The sequence below is a fragment of the Phacochoerus africanus genome, chromosome 3 (genome assembly GCF_016906955.1).
Source record: "Phacochoerus africanus isolate WHEZ1 chromosome 3, ROS_Pafr_v1, whole genome shotgun sequence".
In the NCBI taxonomy this organism is placed as follows: Eukaryota; Metazoa; Chordata; class Mammalia; order Artiodactyla; family Suidae; genus Phacochoerus; species Phacochoerus africanus.
The window spans coordinates 178146201-178169097 of NC_062546.1; the positions used below are offsets into that span (position 1 = coordinate 178146201).

Genomic DNA, 22897 nt, shown 5'->3' on the forward strand with positions numbered 1-22897 from the left:
ACTGGCCTACACCACAGCCACAGCAACTTAGGATCCAAACCATGTCTGTAACCTACATCACAGCTCATGGCAATGCCAGATGCCTAACCCACTGAGCAAGGGAGGGATTTATCCTCAGGGATACTAGTCAGATTTGTTTCTACTGTGCCACAATGGAAACTCTCTGTCTGCATTTTTAGGCATTTAGCAGAGTGTCCCTTAGATGAGTGATAAGGGTTCTCCCCAACTCAAAAACTACTTTTCATCCTTCTTTAGAGTGCAAAATGAAGTCCAGTTTCAAGAACTGTAGGATCTAGTCCCAATCCACCTTTCCACGCCCTTACACACATCATTTCCTCCCACGAAATGATGCTTCAACCAAGTGCCTTGTCAGTCTCTGAACACATCAGTGTGTTTCCCGGTATAGGGATCTTTTGGAAGAGCCTTTATCTGTAATAGCCACTCTTCCTCTTCCCCATTAGAGAGAACACCAATTCTTCAAACTCTATAGCAATGAGACTTTGTATGTTTCTCTGAAATGAATCGAATCTCTCCATCTTTTAAACTAATAAAATGCTTTCAGTCTCTTTTACCCCTTTCTGTGGTATTTTGTTATGTTATTACCTCCACAGTAGACTGTAAACTCATTGAGGGGGAAGCGCAAAAGACAGAGTCAGACGGTCTGTATTTGAATCCCAGTTCAAAGTTGCTGAATGACCTTGAACAAGTCTTTCAACCTCTCTACCTTTCCTGATTGCCAAACAGTGATCCTTCTTTATGAGGGTTTATAATCTACTAGGGCATGTTAAATAAAGATACGGATGTACTAGAACAATGTATTTGACTTTATGTTTTATTTAATACCAAACAAATTACCTCACCTCATAAATATTTAATGAATGAAAAAGGAATAAACATTTCCCTCAGGCATTTTTCTAGTCTTGGAAGAGATATAGAGCTCTAAATTATTATTTAGATGTTTAGTATTACCCTAGTCAAGTTGATTTTTTGAGCAATTTTTAAGCTTTATGAACTGTGAGTTTAACTTAAATTTTTTAGTTTCAGCATCCTGGAAGGATCAACGTAGATTTTTTTCCCCTTTGAATCTCATGACTAAAGTTTGTTGGCTCCACTCCAGACTCATAAATCCATGTCTCTTCTTTAGAGAAGATTTTCAAAATAGGAGCATTAGGGCAAGGCTTTTCATTGAGGTGCTGGTGTTTGTTTTCATGTTTTGTTTTGTTAACTTTGTAAAACTTCTCAGGTTAACATACTAAAATTTTAGGATACTGTGATATCTTTTTACACTGCTGCGTTTCTCCTTAATATGGTTTGTGGTACGCCTCATTTAATTCCAGTATTTAAGGAGACCCCTTTGTTTGTAAGCAGCCAAGATGTTCAAACAACCTGTGTTTTAAAGAGTGCTGGACCTATCTTTGTCAGTTTCCAGTAATAAGTCTAACTTCTCATATGCCCAGAATTTAGTAACTTTTCTAAATACTTGAAATAGATGGTACGGGAAGAAAAAAATAATTAGCTGTCATTTTGTTCTCACTAATGCACAGAATAACCAAACTATCAAACTCCAAGTTCAGTGATGATTTTAGCTTTTTGACCCTCTCTCCTAAGCATATGTCTCTTTTGTTGCTTACGGTATGTAATTGGAGTGTAAAAGGAATTAGATAGAGGTAGCATATTTTGTCTCTTCTTTTGGAAAAATGCCTTTGGTAAGTCAGACAATAGGATATGATGATTCAGAGGAATGGATAGCAAGTATTGGTTATAGGAATGCCATGTACAGGAAATAATTGTCCATGTGCTAAAGTTATTAAAAGTCATGTTTCTAATGTTGTTATTAGGTATGCTATCAAAAGAAGAGTATTTCTTATTCATAATGTATCATGAGAGAGAAATAAAGTATGAGGAAACCTTTTGTTACAGACATAATGACAGATATAAGCAAAACTGCAGTACTGGAGTTCTTGCCAACCTCCAAACTTGTTAGCATGTCAGTGCCATTCTCATAAAATGACATAACCAGAAACACTCTGAGGAACTCTGACTTATTTTTTACTTCAGCAAAATCCTCCATTAAAAAGAGCTGCATACTCCCTTATATGAGATCTATAAAATAAGTGACCTTTGAGTAAATAGAAATATTTTCAGGAGGTTTGTATAAGAATAAAAAACATAAAAAAAAAGGTTGAGCTCGATCTCTCTCCCCTACTGCACACTCCACTGCAGTATCCCTTGAATAAAGTCTTAGTTATTCTTGTTTTAAAAAAACAAAACAAAACAAAACACCAACATTCCAGGTCCTACAAGTCTTGAGGCTCAATGACCTTGAAAATAGCATCAGTGCCTTCCCTCCCTGGGTTTCCATACTGAGAAACGTGGCAGTAACAACACAATGACCTAGAGAGGAGGCTCATGGTGTAAATAATTCTCATTAGCACATTGTTTATGACCTCTGTAATATGAGAGCCTGTTTTACAGTCCAACATACCTAGCGCTGTTTCATTCTTTTTCTCTTCCTTGTAGGCGATTGGTGTCCGATTGAATGAGCTGTGCCATGGGGAAAGTGAGAGCCCAGCCAATCTGCTGGGTCTCATTTATGATGACGAGACCAAGAGAAGACTGAGAAAGGAGGATGAGGAGGAAGACTTTTTAGATGACAGTAAGGAGACTCCCTTTACTACAAGAACCCCTGCTTGTAAGAATCTCTGCTTTAGGAGCACGTAATATTTCTCCTTCCTCTTTCACATTCTTACCACCTTCTCATGTTTCCGCACTGCACTCTCTCCCCTCTTCCCTGTGCATGGATGTGAGCATGTGCATAAAGCCACACAAAGCAAGGGCAGGAACTAGAAGAAGAGGCAGTAGGCCAGGGCAGGGAGTTGCAGGCAGTATGAAACACCCAGTGCTTTGTAGCCTCTGACCCTTAATATTATTAAGATTGTTTTCAGGCATCCTTCAGAAAATATTATTGTGTCTCAGAAGAGGTTTGGTCAGGTTTTGTGTTTTATTATTGCTCTTGGACATTAAAAAACCAGTTAAGACAAAATAAAATTGAACATGAAAACCTTCCCAAATCACTAAAATATTGAATTATTTAATCAGAGTATATGACAACATTTAAAATAAAATTGAAATGATTCAGATTATTAGAAATGTGAATGTTTGGTGTGCTGTAATGATTTATTAAAAGTATAACTGAGTCCCATCATAGAAGAATAGAGATGAATAGATTCCCAAACATCCCTCTCAATACCATTTTGTGCATATGTTTGTTCTACACCATATAAGCTTGTGTATACGTGTACCACTACCTTTTATGGAGTATCAGATTCCAATATGGTGTTGGAATTGGTATCATTATCTGATGAAGACCTTGAGGTCTCTTCCCTAGTGGTTAGAAATTCAGACTCCCTCATGATGTCTTAAGGATAGTCCTTAGATAAGGATGCCAAACCTACTTCATCCTTATAGGCATGAAATACAGAAGGATGGGTGGAGTGTAACATTGGACAGAACTAAATAATAATCAAAGAAAACATATTGTCTTCTTTTCCACTTTCATACTAATTTTTTGCATTTTTTCATCATTTTGCTCTTCCTCAGCCCTTATCAAAGAGAGAAAAATCTCCTTTACTTAGACTGTCAACAAAACACCAAATTCTGACATTAGTCTTTTAGCCTAGTGATGAAAGTTGGCCCCAAAGATTACCTCAAGTTCACAAGGGTCTAGACTATAGAATGACTCATAAAATTGGGTCTGACTTATAGGAGGATTTGAGGATTGATTATCTAGCAATCACAGAACCTAGTGAAGACCTTCCAGAAGATACCCCCAAACTGTCCTGGGTTTCCTAGGGGTCTTTCAGAGCAGAGAGGAGCCAAAGCAACATCAGATGGATGTATCTTCATAGGCCAAAATGATCTCAACTCTCCATAAGACAACATAAGTATCTTCTACCAATATGGTATACCTGGTATATTAGTTTTTTAGTGAGAACATATATAACTCATTCTTTATTCACTCAACAGAACATTTCAGATGATAGTTATTAAAGAGCCTGGACTAAGACCAAGTTCATTCTCTGTAGGACTGACAAGAGGAATCTAAATGATAACCTCAGGATTACAAGGACAGATCTAGAAGTTAATATGGAATATCTAGCATTCAATTATTTTTTAAAAACAGATGCAATCTAGGCAATTTCTAGAGTCATGTAGCCCCCACTGAATATAAGATTGGAATGTCTGCTTTAGTTCTGCTTTCAATTCAATGCATAGCTCACTTTGTATTTAGAGAATAATTACGATATAAGCAAGTGTCAATCTGGAAATTTTAGAAGAGTTTGTCTTCTCCAGTCTTAATAAGAGGCAATGTCCCCTCCCACATAATATGTCTATAGAAAACACAGTGGTCTTCATAGAGAAGCAGTAGCCATGTATCTTTGGAAAAACCATAATTTCTACCTACTATCAATATAAATCATGAATTATATATTATAGTCAATTAAGAAAGCCCAAATAGGAGTTCCCATTGTGGCTCAGTGGTTAACAAATCCAATTAGGAAACATGAGGTTGTGAGTTCGATCCCTGGCCTTGCTCGGTGGGTTAAGGATCCGGCGTTGCCATGAGCTGTGGTGTAGGTTGCAGACGCGGCTTGGATCCCGCGATGCTGTGGCTCTGGTGTAGGCCTGCAGCTACATCTCTTATTAGACCCCTAGCCTGGGAACCTCCATATGCTGTGGGTGTGGCCCTAAAAAGACAAAACAAAAAACAAAAAACAAAAAAAACAAATATACAGGAAACATTTAGAGATATTTTTAAGAATGTTAATATGTAAAGAAATAGTGATTGCTTGATAAGTTGATTCATTTGAAATAGATAACAACCTTCTTTTATGTGAGGAATGACTTTGGTCTTCTTTTCTAAACATTGATAAGCAATTGCTTATCACAAATTATCATAATTAGCTCCATGATTTGTGATGTGATGCATTTGAGAACTAATCCTGAGGATTTAAATGTCTCTACAATGTGACCTTGGCCATTATCTACCTTTAGAGCAAAATTCATGACTTGGTCTGTGATGGATAGTGTTTTACTCATTCAAAGACTGATATTCTTCAAAGCAAAGGAACATATTTGCATATTCTGGTGTAGCTATTCTTTAATATGTCAGGCTAACTTGTATAAACTGTATAAATAGGTGACCAAGTAAGTGTGTCTTTTTTATGCTACAGAAACACATCTGGGCTAGAGCTGAAATGACTTCACTGCCCTAAGAGCATCAAGACAGATGTCTCTCACAAACTGAACTGACAGGACTTTTGTAGTTCCAAATTTAGTTCATGGCCCTGTACATTGTCTAAAAGTGGTTAAGCAGCAATGTGAAAATCTGACAAGACTGCTTTCTGTTTCTGTTTTCATTAAAAGGCTTTCCGGTCTAGTGGAGCTTCATTCTGTTACTCTATGATGCCTTGAAAAGAATAATTTAGTTCTTATTGACTGACATTTTAGCACTGAGGCCATTTGCTTTAGAACTGCAAAACAGAGGAAAAGAGAAGTGTATGGTAATGCATAGATTATGCTAAAGGGACCAGGTAAATTGAACATGTATAGGTAACATTCTCATTTGCAATTTCATTTCAGACATGTATAGGTAATGTTCTCATATGCAATTTGATTTTACACATGTGTGGCTATGTCCATTAACCCGTGCCTCTCTGTATTTTTTTATAGGTTTGTTTACTTATAAAAGAAATCTTTCATTCCATAGGTACCGTGAACCCTTCTAAATGTGGCTGCCCCTTTGCCTTGAAGATGGCAGCATGCCAGCTTCTCCTGGAGATTACCACCTTCCTGCGAGAGACCTTTTCTTGCCTGCCCAGACCACGCACTGAGCCGCTGGTAGTAAGTAAACATATTAATAATCAGGCTACTTAGAGAGTCCAGCCATGTGGCTGGGTTTTGATATTCACAATTTCCTTAAATAACCAATGGGCAAATGTATCATATAATTTAAAAGTTCAGCCAAGAGATTTTCATTATAAAAAGAAAATCTCCTTTCTCTACTAAAAAAAAAAAAAAGAAGAAATAAAATTGACCTTGAAATCCCTAAAGATAACACCACTGGTTAAAATTTTGGACTGATCAACAGTCCAATCCACATGTTGAATTGACTGTCACTTATCCTAGGAATGTCTAAGAACCTCTAGGTTCCTTTACTCTGCAAACTATGAGTTTTATGGCCAACTCTTTCCAGAAATCATTGATGGATTTTTTTTCATACTAACTACTCATAAATTCATGTGGAAATATGCTCCAATGAGTTTTCTCATTTAAATTATGGGAAAAAAGACTTACGTGTTTAGTATGTAAATGTCACCAAACATACATTTTGTTTCTGCACCATTTCTTACGGATAGAGATAGGCAGAAATAGACTGTGTGAACTTGCACACAGTCACACTGAGAAGCACACACACATGCACACACACACATTCCTGTACCACCAGGACATGATTTGTTTACCTTAGGATACAAATTCTAAGAAGAGCCAGGAGTCATCGCAGAGCCTTTGGGAAAGGAGCACACCTCAGAGCCCACTTTGCTTGGCTCCCTAGTTCCCTAATGGGCACCAAGTTTCCAGTGGTTCTTTTGTCACAGACATTATCCAAGCATAGCTGAGGAACTAGACAAAATTTTTTTTTGTTTGCTTTTTCCTTTACACAAAATTCATACTGCTCTACCAGAAAAATTGTTACACTAAACAATCTCTGCACTTCCATTTATAATCCACCAGCTCTCCTGCTTTTTGGACCAAACGCTGCATGGGCAAGGCCATACCCCAGTCCTGGGAGGGAACAAGAGAGTCAGTGCTCTGGTATCCTGAGAAGTGCCTCAAACTCTGGTTTTCCAATGTCTGGACAGCCCATTTCCTCACCCTCTGAAATATAAAATGAAAATATGTATTAATAAAATATGTCTTCAAGAGAAACATACCCACATTTAAACTATGAAACTGTACCATTTTTATACTGAAAAGGGAGTTCCTCTGACTGCCCGTATTTAATTTCATATTATCCTGAACTTTTATTTTTCTGAATTATCACCTTCACTGTTACTTGCAATTACTCTATAAAATCAAATCAAGGCTGCCACTCAACATGTGTTTAAAGTCAATATGAGAAAATATCTGATCTGTAGGCCTCTTCCTCCTACTTACATTCTAATTATCCTGACAGCTTCATAAAAGCATAGAAACACATCTACTTTTAAATTTTCAGATTTTTAGTGGTCATTGTTTTGACCTAGTATGATTTTTTTTTGTCTTTTTGCCTTTTCTAGGGCCGCTCCCGCAGCATACGGAGGTTCCCAGACTAGGGGTCTAATCAGAGCTCTAGCTGCCGGCCTACACCACAGCCATAGCAATGCAGAATCCAAGCCGAGTCTGCAACCTACACCACAGCTCACGGCAACACCGGATCCTTAACCCACTGAGCAAGGCCAGGGACGGAACCCACACCTCATAGTTCCTAGTCGGGTTTTTTAACCACTGCGCCACGACAGGAACTCCAACGTAGTATGATTTTTAAAAAAAGAATTTTAAAGTTTGAGTTAGTTTAGTTTTAAAGTCTAGTTGTTTTTGTTCTTGCTTTCAATGCTATGAAGCTATAGGTTTTTTTGTTTTTGTTTTTTTTTAGGGCCGCATATGAAGGTTCCCAAGCTAAGGGTGGAATGGGAGCTACATTTGCTGGCCTACACCACAGCCACAGCATTGCCAGATCCAAACCATGTCTGCAACTCACACCACAGCTCATGTCAACACCAGATCCTTAACCCACTGTGTGAGGCCAGGGATCAAACCCACAACCTCATGGTTCCTAGTCAGATTCATTTCCACTGCACTACAAAGGGGACTCTTCCTATAAAGCTATAGTTTAATGCTCCTTATTATTGTAACACATTTCACTTAAAAAAAAAAACCTAATCAAATCTTTTAAAAATTATTGTATAGTCAACTGGAAGTCTAGTAGGAAATGCCAAAAATTAAGCTAAAACAGAGGCTGCAGTCATTCAGTTAATAAAAGGAAATTTTTCATCTCCATTAACCAGATCTCAGAAATCTTTTATTTATTACACTACATTGTCATTGTCTGGTATAGATTTATATATTGTGTTAGGATGTGACCTTTGTAAAATAAATGAGAAAGACACTTTTTCTCATGTTTAGTCTGTCTAACTATATAGTTGATGGTAAAGAAAACTCAAGTTGCATTCTTAACTATTGTAGATAAAACAATAAGTATCATAAAACTGTTTTACCAACACAGAAGCTATAAATGCTTGAAATGGTTTTCTAAGAAATTGTACTAAACAATGAATCTAATAGGCAAAGCATAAATGCCATCAAAATGAAATATTCTAAAGTTCAACAAAACATTTGCTGCAAGAGTATAGATCTTTGGAATGTTTTGTTAATTTAGTAACATTTTTAACAGCAGTAAAAATCAATAGCTACCCTAATGTGCAGAATAGCACACGTACAGGCTAGAAAAATAATCACATCAGAAGCTGTGAATATTCTGGGATCTGAGGCTTGAGGATGAGAGAAGGTAGGGATCATAAACTTTCTACCAAGAAAAAGTCTTCCTGATAGAAATGTCATCAGGCCGTTTCCAAAACAAAAGAGATTTGCCTGTGAAATATTTATTTGCTTGAAAAAGTCATAGTTATACCCAAAATGTGGAAGAGAAAGCAAAAGAACCTAAAATACAATAATTAAAAGTTAATTTGATAGAGTTAGGAAGTCTGAGGCCACTCACTGGATTGGTGGGGAACAGAGGTAAGAGAAAAAGAAAAATGATATCAAAAGGTTTTAAAATGTTACTAAATATAAATATATTTTTACCAACTTAACAAATTTTTTTGCAGGTAGATCCCTAGAGGCAACTTAAATCTGTTTTAAAACAACTCTGATAGCATTCTTATTCACTTTTTTTGGTGTGAACCATGCAAATAAATCACATCTAAAAAAGAAAAAAGCAGAATTTTTACAAGATTTATCACATAAAAAACATAATAATCAATTCTTTTCTCTGAATGTGAACTTCCAAACTTAAAAGCAAAGAAATATTTTTTTAGAGAATTTTTTTAAAAAAACTTCTGGTCTATTAAAATGTTTTCCGGAGTTCCCGTCGTGGCGCAGTAGTTAACGAATCCGACTAGGAACCATGAGGTGGCGGGTTCGGTCCCTGCCCTTGCTCAGTGGGTTAACGATCCGGCGTTGCAGTGAGCTGTGGTGGAGGTTGCAGACGGCTCGGATCCCGCGTTGCTGTGGCTCTGGCGTAGGCCGGTGGCTACAGCTCCGATTCAACCCCTAGCCTGGGAATCTCCATATGCCGCGGGAGCGGCCCAAGAAATAGCAACAACAACAACAACAACTACAACAAAAAAGACAAAAGACAAAATAAAATAAAATAAAATAAAATGTTTTCCCGTTGAATTAGTAAAACCCGTTGAATTAGTAAAACTGATGACCAATGAACATAAAATCAATTAATTCCCATCTGATGCCAAGATGAGTCCAAAATAATAAAGGAAAGGGCAATAAGGAAGTCTTTGTACATCCAAAGTCACTTGTTAGGAAAAATAACATACTAGATGCTTTTGTAACAAGATTGTAATAGAAGCTATACCACTGTACCAACAGGTTTAGCAAATTGGGTTAAAAATAATATACTGCTGGATTCCACTGTTTACCTAAAGTTAAAAAATCAGAAGTAAAACATAAGTCACATATATGAAGACTAAACTGATGAATATTTGAGAGTAAGGCTATGAGCAGGATGGTGTGATGGTTGTAGGGGTGGGAGTGGAGGTGATGGAGAGATAGATATACTGTAATAGGAGAACTAGCACATAAATATGCTTAAGAAAGGAGCAGAAGCACAGCGGGCTAAGAATCCAACTGACAAGGCTCAGGTTGACGCAGACCTGTGGGCTTGATCCCCTGGCTGGAGCAGTGGGTTAAGGATCCTGTGTTGCTGCAGCTGCAGCCTAGGTTGCAGCTGCGGCTCAGATTCAATCCCTGGCCCAGGAACTTCCGAATGCTGTGGGTGCAGCCATTAAAAAGAGAGAAAAGAAAGGAGCAGAGGGCCAGGACTGACCAAAGAAGGGTCTGGAAAATCTGAAGAACCTCCCTGGACGAGATCACATTTGAGTGTAGCTTTGAAAGATAAGTGGGATTTTGACGAGTAGATAAAGAAGAAACTGGAAGAGATACTACTTCTGAGAATCGGAATTGTTATACTGATTAGTACTTTCTGAACAAACTAAGAAATGTACCTAATTAAATTTGGCTCCTAAGAATAGAAAGTAGTTAGGTTATTTTTTTTTTCCTAAAAGGGATTAATTTTGGAAAAGCAATTGTATTCCTAGAATATTTTGACAATGTTAAGTAGATTCCACATAGTTCCTTATTTTTCTAGATGTGATATAACTTTCTGAGTACCAAAGTGCTTATGAGTAACTTCTGTTCTTAATTCAAAGGGAAAAGAAAAAACAATATGTAGAGTCTAAAGTTCCATTTATTTATTTATTTATTTATTTATTTATTTATTTATTTATTATTTGCTTCTTAGGGCTTCACTTGTGGCATATGGAGGTTCCCAGGCTAGGGGTCCAATCAGAGCTACAGCTGCCAGCTTACGCCACAGCCACAGCAATATGGAACCCAAGCCACATCTGCAAACTTCACTGCAGCTCACGGCAATGCCGGATCCTTAACCCGCTGAGCAAGACCAGGGATCGAACCCACAACCTCATGGTTCCTAGTTGGATTTTCCATGACGGGAACTCCAGGTCCATTTATTAATAACAGTGAAAAGCATAACAATTTAATCTTGGTGCAAATTGGGTTTTTCAAAATATTTTTTGTTTTTCATGCTACTTGAATCTGGGGGGCTTATGATGTCATAATCAGAAAAAAAGTTCTGTATGAAGTTAGCATGTTATATATTTTTCTTTTATCAGGTCGGAAAGTATTTTATATATTAATGATTAAATATGATCTTTAGCATGAATGAGTCTCCACTTACAGAATAGGTCAAGTGTTCCACTTGAGACTGCACAAGCCAAACTCCTACTGAATACACTACCCAAGGTTTACTTTAGGGTATGGGATCATTCTGTTCATAAACAGGTAGTAATGGAACCCCCCTTATACTGAAGTCTTCCTGAAAGAAATTCCTCCAGTGTGTGATCCTGTTTTGAGCCACTGGCCCTCATCACACCCGAGGTTTCTTAAGCCTCAGTTGCTTTTCCTACCTGTTTGCCAATCTAACTTCATCCTCAGGATTTAATCCCTTATAACCTCTGTACTCATTTTCTATTTCTGTTGTGATACTGTGATTTATAATAAGTATATGTTTGGCCCTCATCCCCATTTCTAACAGAGGGCTCCTAAAACCCTTGGAATTTCTCAAGTGAGGAGAGTGATCTTTTGTTACATTAATGAGGTGTCTTGGAAATACCTCTTAGATTACCCAAGGATAGGGCTAATTACCAGAGGAACCAACCAAGTCATTAGAAAATTGAAACTTTCAGTCCTACCCCCTCACTTCCAGGGGTCCTCTATAATGAAGCCTCCATAAAAACTCAAAAGGACAGAGTTGAGAGAGCTTCCAGTTGGTGAACACATGAACATTCAGGGAGAGGGTACCCTTGGAGAGAATGTGGAAACTCCATACCCTCACCCCATGCCTTGCCCTATGCATTTCTTCCACTTCGGCTGTTACTGATGATATCCTTTTGTGGCAGACCTGTGATCTAGCAAGCAAAATATTTCTCTGAGTTCTGTGAGCCCCTCTAGCAAATTAATTGAATCCAAGGAGAGGTGTTTTGGGAACCTTCGATTTATAGCCAGTTGGTCAGAAGCACAGGTAGCAACTTGGGCTTGCAACTAATGCCTGAAATCAGGACAGTTTTATGGGACTGAATCCTTAATCTGTGTATTAAGGAGAAAGTTTCCATGGCCACAGTCTAAAATTGGTGTCAGAGAAAGAATAATTTGGCAATTAAATGAAATTGTGTCCAATTCAAAACAGGGGGAGGTTTGCCATAAGACCAGTGCAGTGCTGGGGAGATGGCGGCATTCATGTGCTCCCTTCTGACCTTTCAGGACTTGGAGAGCTGCAGACTTCGTTTGGATCCTGAATTGGACCGACACAGATATGAGAGAAAGATCAGCTTTGCTGGGGTCCTGGATGAAAATGAAGACTCGAAAGACTCCCTTCACAGTAGTAGCCACACCCTCAAATCAGATGCAGGTGTTGAAGAGAAGAAAGGTATGGCAAAGCAAATATTAATTCATGTTTCAGGGTTTCTCATTGGAAAATGGGTCAGAGGTCTAAACTGCAGAATTGTGCATTAAAAGGAGTCAAATTTGTTGGCTGCATACAGCACCAACAGTGTTCACTCACTGAGGTAGACAGTCATGCTAATTAGGCGTTGGATTCTGCAGTCAGAGAGGCTCTATCCAGTTCAGCAGTTTTCCATCTCCCGTTGAATCTAAGATGCCATCAGCTGTAAGATGAACCGTTATCTTATATCTCAATAAGAAAGGAAAAATACTTCCCATTCAGCCATTATGAAATACTTTCTTATCACTTAATTTGTGTTTTCTTCTTCTTGGAAGAGGACTTTCAGATGTCATGAGACATAGATTTTTATTAGTGTATGTCATTCTTATGCAGTCAAGTAAGCAGGCTAAAGTTTTTCTAAACCATCTTCAGTTCAGAGTTCAACACTTAATTACTTTTCAACTCAGAATTGCCAATGTGTGTGTTTTTATGTGGGATAATGTCCTCTATGTCATCAAATGTCAGTAATACCTTATTTCTTAAACGAATCTATAAAAGAAGTATTGGTGCCAGTTACTTAAGCCAACATGCAACTGTATGAAGCTAGCCTATCTTCAATTGCTGCTTCAGAAATATTGCCAAACACTGAGATTTACTGCCTCACCCACTCCTCCACCCAGCTATCATCTGGTACTCATTTTTGTGCATTTTATTGCTGGTGCTTTATTTATTTTTTAATGGGTTATGCTTTTGTTGTTTTTATTTTTTTACTCAATGAATTTTATTTTATTTATAGCTGTGCAATGATCATCACAACTCAATTTTATAGCATTTCCTGGTGCTTTAGATGTCCATATAAATACAAGTAATAGCAAATGTGTCACAACTGCTATCTGGCAATTTCAGTTATGTTCAAATGTTAAAAAAAAAAAAAAGAATGTGCATCTTAAAATGGTGAAATTGAAATTGAATGGTGACCTTGTCCAAGTTGCTTATCTCCTAAGCCAATTTTCTTCTCTGTAAAATTACATTAATATCACCTACCACATTGTAATGCTGAAAGCATTAAGTGAGACTATACAAGTAAAACATACTCAGTACCATACACATAATAGGTACACAATAAATAATTGTCATTGGTTTTTTTTCTTTGTAGTATGAGCATATAGATTAGAACCCATGCAGAACATCCAAACTATCAGCTAAGGATGGCACTTTTTTTTTTTTTGGTCTTTTGTTGTTGTTGTTGTTATTGTTGTTGTTGTTGCTATTTCTTGGGCCGCTCCCACGGCATATGAGGGTTCCCAGGCTAGGGGTTGAATCGGAGCTGTAGCCACCGGCCTATGCCAGAGCCACAGCAACGCGGGATCCGAGCCGCGTCTGCAACCTACACCACAGCTCATGGCAACGCCGGATCGTTAACCCACTGAGCAGGGGCAGGGACCGAACCCGCAACCTCATGGTTCCTAGTCGGATTCGTTAACCACTGCGCCACGACGGGAACTCCCCAGGATGGGGATTGAACCTGCATCCTGGTGCTGCAAAAATGCCACTGATCCCATTGTGCCACAGAGGGAACTCCAAGATTGCAAAGTTTTAAGTCACTCTTTAAAGTCGCTATTAAACTATTAATTTCTCTGGCTTTTCAATATCTTAAATTCATTACCCTTCAGTGTTTTTCTAATGAATTATAATTAAAAGAACATCAGCATATTTGTAAGAAGAATTAAAGACAGTTTTATGCATTGATGTATTTTCTAGTTTCCTGCAGACAGTGACTCCATATGCTTGGTAATTTAAGGAGTGTATGATTTTCAAAAGGAATAGCCTTAGATAGAGAAAACACAACGTATTTTAAAAATCTAAAATTTTGTAAGGAATGGATATATTCTGAAAAAACCTTTTTAATATTTTAAAATCAGATCATCCTGACATTTAAAATGCAAATAATTATTATATTGTGCTGAATTTATGATGAATAGGAGTTATGTTGCAGGAGGGATTAGCCAAGTTTTAGCAATATCTCAGTTGAAGAAATATCAAGATTTGTTCAAATACTGTTACTTCTGACAAGGATAACTGCATATGATAAGAAATGTCCATCTTTAAGCATATCCTACAGGGATTTTCTTTTCCCCCGGTCAAAATTATTATGTTAGATATTCTTTAAAGCAGTGGAAGTAAACATTGCTAACACTGACATGGTTAAATTTCAGCAGAGTAAATTCTACACCATTAAACAAAAATAAGACCTCAGGTTAATTTCTTTCTTTTTTAAATTAAAGTATAGTTGATTTACAATAGTCCTTCAATTTCTGCCATACAGCAAAGTGACCGGGTCATATGTGTGTGTGCGTCTGTATATACACCCACATATACATACAATCTTTTTTTTTTCATACTCCCTTCCATCATGTTTTAACCCAAGAGATTGGGCATAGTCCCCTGTGCTGTGTAATAGGACCTTGTTGCTTATCCATCCTAAATGCCATAGTTTGCATCTACCAACCCCAAACTCCCTGTCTATATATCACTTCCTCCCTCAGATTAACTTTTAAGAACACTTTAATTTCATAATTATCATTTATGTAATTACCTTTAATGTTCACACAAATACTTGATAATTTTTCTCCTCATAAAATGGCTTGTATGAAAGTGATTGTATGAAAGCCATTTAAAACTGAAAGTATCGATAAAATGAGAGCATATTTGTATAATGTTCTTTCCCAGTTGGCAAAAATATTCTTGAAGATTCCTAAATATTCCTTAATCCTTTTTAACAAGCTGATACCAACTGCTAAAGGTGATGTGAAAATGGGGAGCACAGGAACCTTGCTAACTCAGATTATTAACATTTCATTTAAAATTTCATACCATCTGTTTGTATAGCATCTAAAAATGTCAGTTCTTGAAATAAACCACCTGAGGACAATTCATATTCTACAAAAGAAAAGTAACATGAAATTATCCTTAGAATTAAAAATGTCTAAAATCTTCAAGCAGGGTATGTCAGATCATTGTATCCATATTCCAAACACAAATTAAGACTGGCATTGCACGGAGTTCCTGTCGTGGCGCAGTGGTTAATGAACCCATCTAGGAACCATGAGGTTGCGGGTTCGATCCCTGGCCTTGCTCAGTGGGTTAAGGATCCATTGTTGCCGTGGGCTGTGATGTAGGTCACAGATGCAGCTCAGATCCCGCATTCCTGTGGCTCTGGCACAGGCCAGTGACTAGACCTCCAATTTGACCCCTAGCCTGGGAACCTCCATATGCTGTGGGTGCGGCCCTAAAAAGACCAAAAAAAAAAAAAAGACAATGACTGGCGTTCCAGAATATAGAGACCAAGACATGTCTGATCATTCAACATTCATAAATTGAGCACCTGTTGTAGTCCAGGCACTATTAAAGTTTCCTCACAATGAATGGGGAAATGTTCCACATATATTTTCATTTATATTAGCTAACAGTTAATAACGTAATAGTGAATAACATTAAATTCTGGAGTTTCCAGTAGAAATAAGTCATATGAAGAAAAACAAATGAGGCTCAAAGAATTGGTAGTGACCTGCATGGCAGGGACTGCAGTCATAAGCAACACTGGGCTAGGACTTGTGTGATGTGATGGAGCCATTCAAGCAAAGGGCTGAGGGGGGAGTCTTCCAAACAGAGACCACAGTGAACAGGGCTCTGATGCAGGAATGAATGTGAAGCACGTGGAGAAGGGCACAAAGGCCAACAATGTTGCAACAGAATAAGTTGGCGGAAGAGTAGTAGGAGACAGGTCACGCAGAGGGCAAATAAATAGGATCTGTAGATACGGCTAAGATTTTAATTCTATTTTACATGTATCTGAGAGTTGTTGACAGGTTTTGACCAGAAAATGATATATTATTTGTATTTATGATTTATGTATTTAAAACAGAAATCATAGCTGTGGGAGTTGGGGGTAAAAGGAAGCAATTTTCGTAGTCCAGGGAATAGGTGACAGGACTTTCAAAATGCTATGATATTTTGAAGTGTTGCATCAGCAGGACTTGCTAAAGAATATAGAGAGAAAAGGGAAAAGAGATGTTTTATCCAATTTAGGTGAGCTTGTTTTACTTTCATACTAGCTCTTGTTGTCATGGAGATACAGGCTAAAATTCAGTGATGTACAATTTCAACTGATGTCTTTCATGTACTATACCAATCTGAATTCTAACTGCCTATCCTTTGTAAATAACCAAAGCTATAATTCCAAGTATTAATTTTTCAGTGCTATAGGATGTCTCCAATTATCTTTGGTGGTAGAACAGATCCTCAAAATTAAATTTTTTCAGATGACATGAATTTGGGGTTATTTTGCTGTTTTCGTAGGCTGAAAAATATCATGAAGTCAGACAAAGAATCCCAGAGTATGCCTCTGTAAAAATAGTTTTAATTATTTCTTTAATCTTTTTCTTTACTTCCCCATCTACTTTGACATGAAATTGTATTAATAGTCATTAACAACGATAAGTATATTCTGTTTCAAATGCATTTCATGTAGGTAATGAAGTCTTAATTAAGCCTACAAATAATAATGAAAAATACAGTGGATGAGTTTTGTGCTAGAGTTATAACAGAGCACCACGGGCCATAGTCTTTGTGGAATGTATCCAATTGCACTGCAAGAATTTCTGTTCAGATGTGGAATCCTATCCAGTCGTGTTCAGGGGGCTCCATGAGGCCTTTGCCAGCTCAGTGGTGATAATGTTAGTCTTTCTCAGTCACAAGAGTAAATCAGAAATTAAACACTTCACATTATTCAGTAGAAATTCTTCTGGGCTCCTATATGTGGCACTGAAAGTAAATACTTAACATTTGATGGAGCCGTGTGTGTTCTCTCATAGCGACATAATTTTTCTCCTGTGAGCAAAAAACTTGAGACTAAAATGCAATCTTTCTGATTGGGATTTTTTAAAATATTAATAGCTGTAACTTGAATAAGTAAGAAATCTTGTTCATGTCTTAAGAAAGAAAACTTACAAAAACAGCCCCTTCCTGATAATCACTTGAATCCCTGAAAACTTTCTTTATCCCACCCTCACGCTTTCAATGTGGGACAATACTAAATCCTCAAAAGAAAAGGAAGGTGTTGATATGACTATGGGAAATAAAGATGCTTTCGATTAAAATGTAGGGTTTGATGTTGAACATGTTTCTTTTACCTTTTTCCCCCCTCACTGATGACTTTCTTTCAGAACACTAAAAAAGACTAGTGCATGTTCTTCTTGGTATATATTGACTGTAAGATTGGGCAAAAAGACAAAAAAAAAAAAAAGATTTGCTCAGGTTGTTGCAACTTTTGGATTCGTATTTTACCCAACCTTTTGACTGAGAGGAGAATGCTATGAAATCACTAGGTGCGTTGAAAATGGCACCATTTCCTACTCATGTTCACCCAAAGCACCCCACTGAAAACAAATTCTTTAGTGCCTTTGCTGAGGAGCTGAGCAGAACCCACTAACTATTGGGGAGGAAAGTTCCTCTTGTTTTTATTTATTTATGATATATTACCAAATGAAGGTGTTTTCATGACTCACATAAATCTGTAAGTCCCATTTCAGCAGAAAAACAAAAATGGTTTGTGTTTCTATTGCATCAAGCAGTGATGTTGTATGAACGTACTACCGGTCCTGGAGGATGCTGTGGCCAGGGCGCGCTCATGCTTGTGAATTCTGGGCCAGAGAGACCAGGTTGTTCCCAGCACTGATGAGCTGTGTGTCCAAGAAAGAAGCTGCACCAGCCCTTCCCGGTGGACCCAGCCTCCCACCCGCCTAACAAAGCAGCCTGACGGGGGGCCCTGGGAGAAGCTCCTTGTCCAGACAGGCTGCTCATCCCGGCCAAGAAAGAGGAGGCTGTTGAGGGACAGGTTGGGGAGAGCTTGGATCTAACACTGGCTACAGAGAACTAAGGGGGAAAAAGCCCTATTTTATTCTTTTAATACAGTTCCCAGCAGGAAGATCAGGATAGGAGGTTCCCGCCTGCTCCAGATTAAAGGAACCCGCAGTTTCCAGGTGAAGAAGGGGGGTTCCTTGTCCAGCATTCGCCGAGTCGGCAGCTTAAAGAGCAGCAAGTTATCACGGCAGGACTCAGAGTCTGAGGCTGAGGAGCTGCAGCTGTCCCAGAGCAGGGACACTGTCACTGACCTAGGTAACATAGAGGAGTGGGGTGTGCAGGGACGGACGTGGGGGGTAGGAAGACAGGGCCCAAATCCGGAAACAGCGCAAGGCCGTTTTCTTACTCGTTGATAGATGGAGGGCAGAGTCATAGGTTAGAGTGCTCATTCAGTCTGTAAACCACGCTGTCCTCCCGAGCAGGGCTGCTCTAACCTTGACGTACACCCAGGAGAGCTTGTTAAAAGTGCAGGATCTGATTCAGCTTTTCCAAAGTGGAAGCCTGAGGTTCTAACACTTTTAACGAGCCTCCTGGTGAAGCTGAGGCTGCTGGTTCAAGGACTGCAGGTGAGCAGGGTGGATATGGAGTCTACATTAGGGAAAGAAAACATTTTAGTGATGAGGACAGCTTTTTGAAATCCAGGTGTTTGTGCATTTATTCTCCTAGTCAGTACCTTTAAAGCAAAACATAGAAGTTCCCTTGGGGACAGCTGGCCTAAAGTCCTCTCTAAATTAAAGTCTCTGTTTCCCCATAAAAACAACCAAAATTTGAGAAAGGAAAGATTCTCTCCACCTAACACTTAGTGACCTTCAGCAAGTCTCTTGACGTCTCAGGAATTTGTTTTCCCCAGCTACCCAATGGGGAAAGTTCTGTTTACTCCTTCCCTATTCTAAAGGGGTACTCCAAAGATAAATTAGGGTTGGTCGTGAAGTGTGTTGAAATCCTGAGAATGTGCTCTCTGTACAAACAGAGCATGAGAATTATAGCTTGTCACTATAGGACCCATGAAGACTCTGAATCCCAAAGTGTGTTAGACCTGTGGGTCCCCATCATCATCGTAATAGACAAGAAAAAATACCAAGCAGGCATGCCTAGGATTTAACTGTTAGGTAAAAACTGAAATACGTGATTTTTTGCCAGTTAGTCCCTGTATAAAAACCAAAATGGAAAGCTCTTTTTTTCTAAGTAAGTCATTTCAGAAGTTAGTGAGGAAATGTAGATAGAGTATTGATCAAGTCTGCTGAAAGAGAAGCTGAGTATATCTAATCAAAGGAAGCTGAATATAGGAAATGTTTCTATACATACCCGCCCGTGCCTTTGAAAATAGCTAATTTATGCATTAGTTAAGATTCGGCTTATTTTTTAAGGAGACAGTAGGGAAAAAAAAAAAAACCTTATGATACAGGTCTGAGCTGTAACAGATACATCAGTTAGTTTGGAGATACAATATTATTTGAATTAATTATTTAAATTGATCAATTCAGCTCAACCAGTTAAGTCAGACCATCCAAGCTAGAAGCATAGTGTTGTCATAGAAAATACCCAGAAAAGCTTGTAGATTTGAGGATGAAGCTTGGTTATCTAGTATATTAAGTAGAGAATTCCTCAGAGATGTCTCCTTCATACATGCTTTCCTACAGAGAAGAGTTTGGACCAAAGAGTGTCCACGATTGGGCACAATTACTGCCAAATCCCCTTAGTTTTCCCGAGGCACCACCCATCTTTGAGATAGTTCTGTTAGCAAAGCCGGGTAGTGCTAGGAGCTGAAGCACTGGCTGTAGTCCCAGCAGCAGTGGAGGCCACAGCATCCTGTGTGGCCACTGCACGTTGTTTGGTGTTCCTCCTTAATGACACCTGCAAGGTCTGGGCAGTCTGGAACAGATTTGGGCACACTCAACCAACAACTTGCTCATCTCAGCAATTCAAGGACTTGACTCTGTGTTGTTGTTGTTGTTTTTCTCTGCTCCCATGGGAGCCACCATAACAGATCATAAATTTCTTTGTCATTACCAGTTCAGCCAGTGGTGAAGGGAACAGCTCCTATTAATATTCCTCCACTAACGTGGATGCTATGCCCTGTAACCCATGGGCCATGGTAGTCTGCCCTAGGATTCAAAAGCATGGACAGCTGTACCATAGCGACACCCTTTCTGGGGAGACAGAACAATACAACCTTTCTTGGTATTTTTCTTTTGAAGAAGGGAGTCCTTGGAGTGCAAGTGAGCCCAGCATTGAGCCAGAGGGAGTGAGTACAGCTGGCGTGGAGGAAAATTACCACAGGAACATGTCCTGGCTTCATGTAAGTAGGAATCTCTGAAGGAGCCCTGATATCAATTTCTTCTGACCCTGGGGAAGATCTGCAGAGGGAGAACAAAAGATTACATTTAAACCATCCATCCATTGTGGCCACTAAGAAAAACTGTAGGCTTTTATTTCAGCTGAACCTCTGGATACTCACTAAAATTGGTCTTCTGCTGAATAGTATTCATTTGAACCTTGTCAGGGACCAATGGTCCTTTTTTTTTTTTGGTTGGTTTGTGAGTCAATTTAAGTCAAAACCCTGAGGAACCAAGCCAAGTTGGTGGCCAAGATGGCCTGAGTGACACGGGCAAGGCATTGTCATCCGTTTTATACAGGTCACCACACATACTGAGAGCAAGGTCATGGTGTCAGCCTTGACTCTCTGTTAGATCAAATTGTAGACCAGGACATGGAGATTCTAAGATGAGGAAGGTCACACCCCCAAGGGCTCTCCAGAGGGCACAGGCAGGAAGGGACCCCAAGGGTACATCACACACAGATTAGAGTTAAAAGTTTGAGCTGGGCATGAAGAAAGGAAACAAAAGGTAAGGAAGCCTGATATCAGGTCCACAATTGGCAAGACTCTTGTTGATCTTAGATGTGGAATGTGTCTCCATCTCCTCTGACTCTAATCTGACTTCCTGCTAGGGTCAGGTAAGGGCTGGCCAGTCCCTGATGCTCAGAGTTTACAGCGTTGTGCCCTTAGAACTGGCTGATTTTGAGAATCTCTGAGGGAGCTGTTTTTATAGTAAACATTTTAGTGAAGTCCAACCAACATATTGAAAGGCATACGAAATCTACGTATACCACTCTGAATTTTCACAAAGTGAACACATCTGTTCGCAAAGAACATTAGCATCACCTTAAATGCCCTGCCTGGGCCCTCTACCAGCCACTCCCTTCCCCTACCAGTTAATTCCATTGTAAAACCAAAGATTAGTTTTGTCTGGTTTTGAAATGCATGTGATTGGCATCATATGCTAGGTATTCTGTTGTGTATGGATTTTTTTTGTTCACCGAAGTGTAAATCCTCCAGTTTCATTCTTCTTCTTCGGAATGGCCTAGTCTGATCTTGGCTATATTTATTTCCATTAGAATCACCCACTTGATTTCCATTTAAAAAGCTTCCACAGCAACCTTATACTGAATATAAAGATCATGCGAAACTGTGGAATTGAAATCTTTGTTGTATTATCTTCTAATGTATAAAATGATTTATCCCTCCATTAATTTATATCTCACCATTTATTTAGGTTCTCTTAAATTTTCTTCAATAATGCTTTTTAGTTTTCTGCATGGTGTTAACTGTCTAGAAGTGTCTATCTAAGACCTAAGTTATTTAGATATTTAGAAGAAATCACTGGTGGAGACTTCCTGGCATTAAAATTTCTTTGTAGGAAGGTTTTTAATTATAGATTTAATTTATGTAATACGATTAGGACTGTTCAGATTGTCTTTTTCTTCAGGGAGCAGTTTGGGCAAATTGATTTTTTTCCCTAGGAATTTGTTAGTTTAATCCAAATATTCACATTTATTAGCAAAAAGGATATTTATAATATTCTCTTAAGATTATCTTAAATTCTGTGGGATCTACAGTGATAAGCCACTCTTACTTCTGATACTAGTAGGTCATATCTTTTCTTTCTCTTTTTTTAATCAGTCCTGTTAGAAGTTCGTCAGTTTTATTAGTCAAAAAACCAGCTTCTGGGCAATTTTGAGAATAACAAGGAAAACTTTACAGTTCTGATTTGTGCCCTATCTCAGATCTGTACAAACAGAAATATCAGGGCCCTTCAATGAATCTTGAGAGACAGCTGAATATTCCATACAGGCAACACATATATATTTTGGGGTCGGGGGGGGACTTTGAAGAATATGAGGTATTGTTAGCTAAGTTTGACAGAGGTGTGTTGTTATTATTGTTTACCTTTGTCTCAGAGTAAGCAACACCTCTCATTCCTAAGGAATGCCCGGCCCTGCCTGGCAGTTTTGATTGGCCTTGTCCATGTAGACTTAGTTTATGTTCTCCTTCCAACATGGCACACAGTCTCTAACAGGTTAGGTGTTGGTGTAGGAACTTGTTTCATGAAGGATAGAATCATTCAGAAGATTACTCAATGCAGATTTGACTAAGCTTGCATCTCTTGAAATGCTACTACCTTTTTAGGAAGGCAACTAAAGAAGTTAGAAACTCAAAGCCCTTCATTCTTTTTCTTAAATTAACCATATCCTTTAAATTTACTGAGTTTTTTTATGGAATCCTACTTGGGAAGTCTAAGAGATACAAGGATTTGAGCCAGATCAAGCCACAACTTGAAG

General features: G+C 38.5%; 1 protein-coding gene across 3 annotated transcripts in view; it reads left to right on the forward strand.

Annotated features, from left to right (window-relative positions):
• UNC80 (unc-80 homolog, NALCN channel complex subunit) overlaps positions 1–22897 on the forward strand; it is a 223869-nt gene that overhangs the window by 97714 nt on the left and 103258 nt on the right. For 2 of the 3 annotated variants that reach the window (XM_047773388.1, XM_047773389.1), the window contains exons 24-27: positions 2521–2656; positions 5771–5904; positions 12175–12340; positions 20476–20576. In XM_047773388.1, the coding sequence (XP_047629344.1) occupies positions 2521–2656; positions 5771–5904; positions 12175–12340; positions 20476–20576 (537 nt within the window). Of the gene's footprint in view, positions 1–2520; positions 2657–5770; positions 5905–12174; positions 12341–18328; positions 18533–20475; positions 20577–22897 lie in introns of all 3 variants that reach the window. The other variant, XM_047773387.1, reaches the window with a different exon arrangement.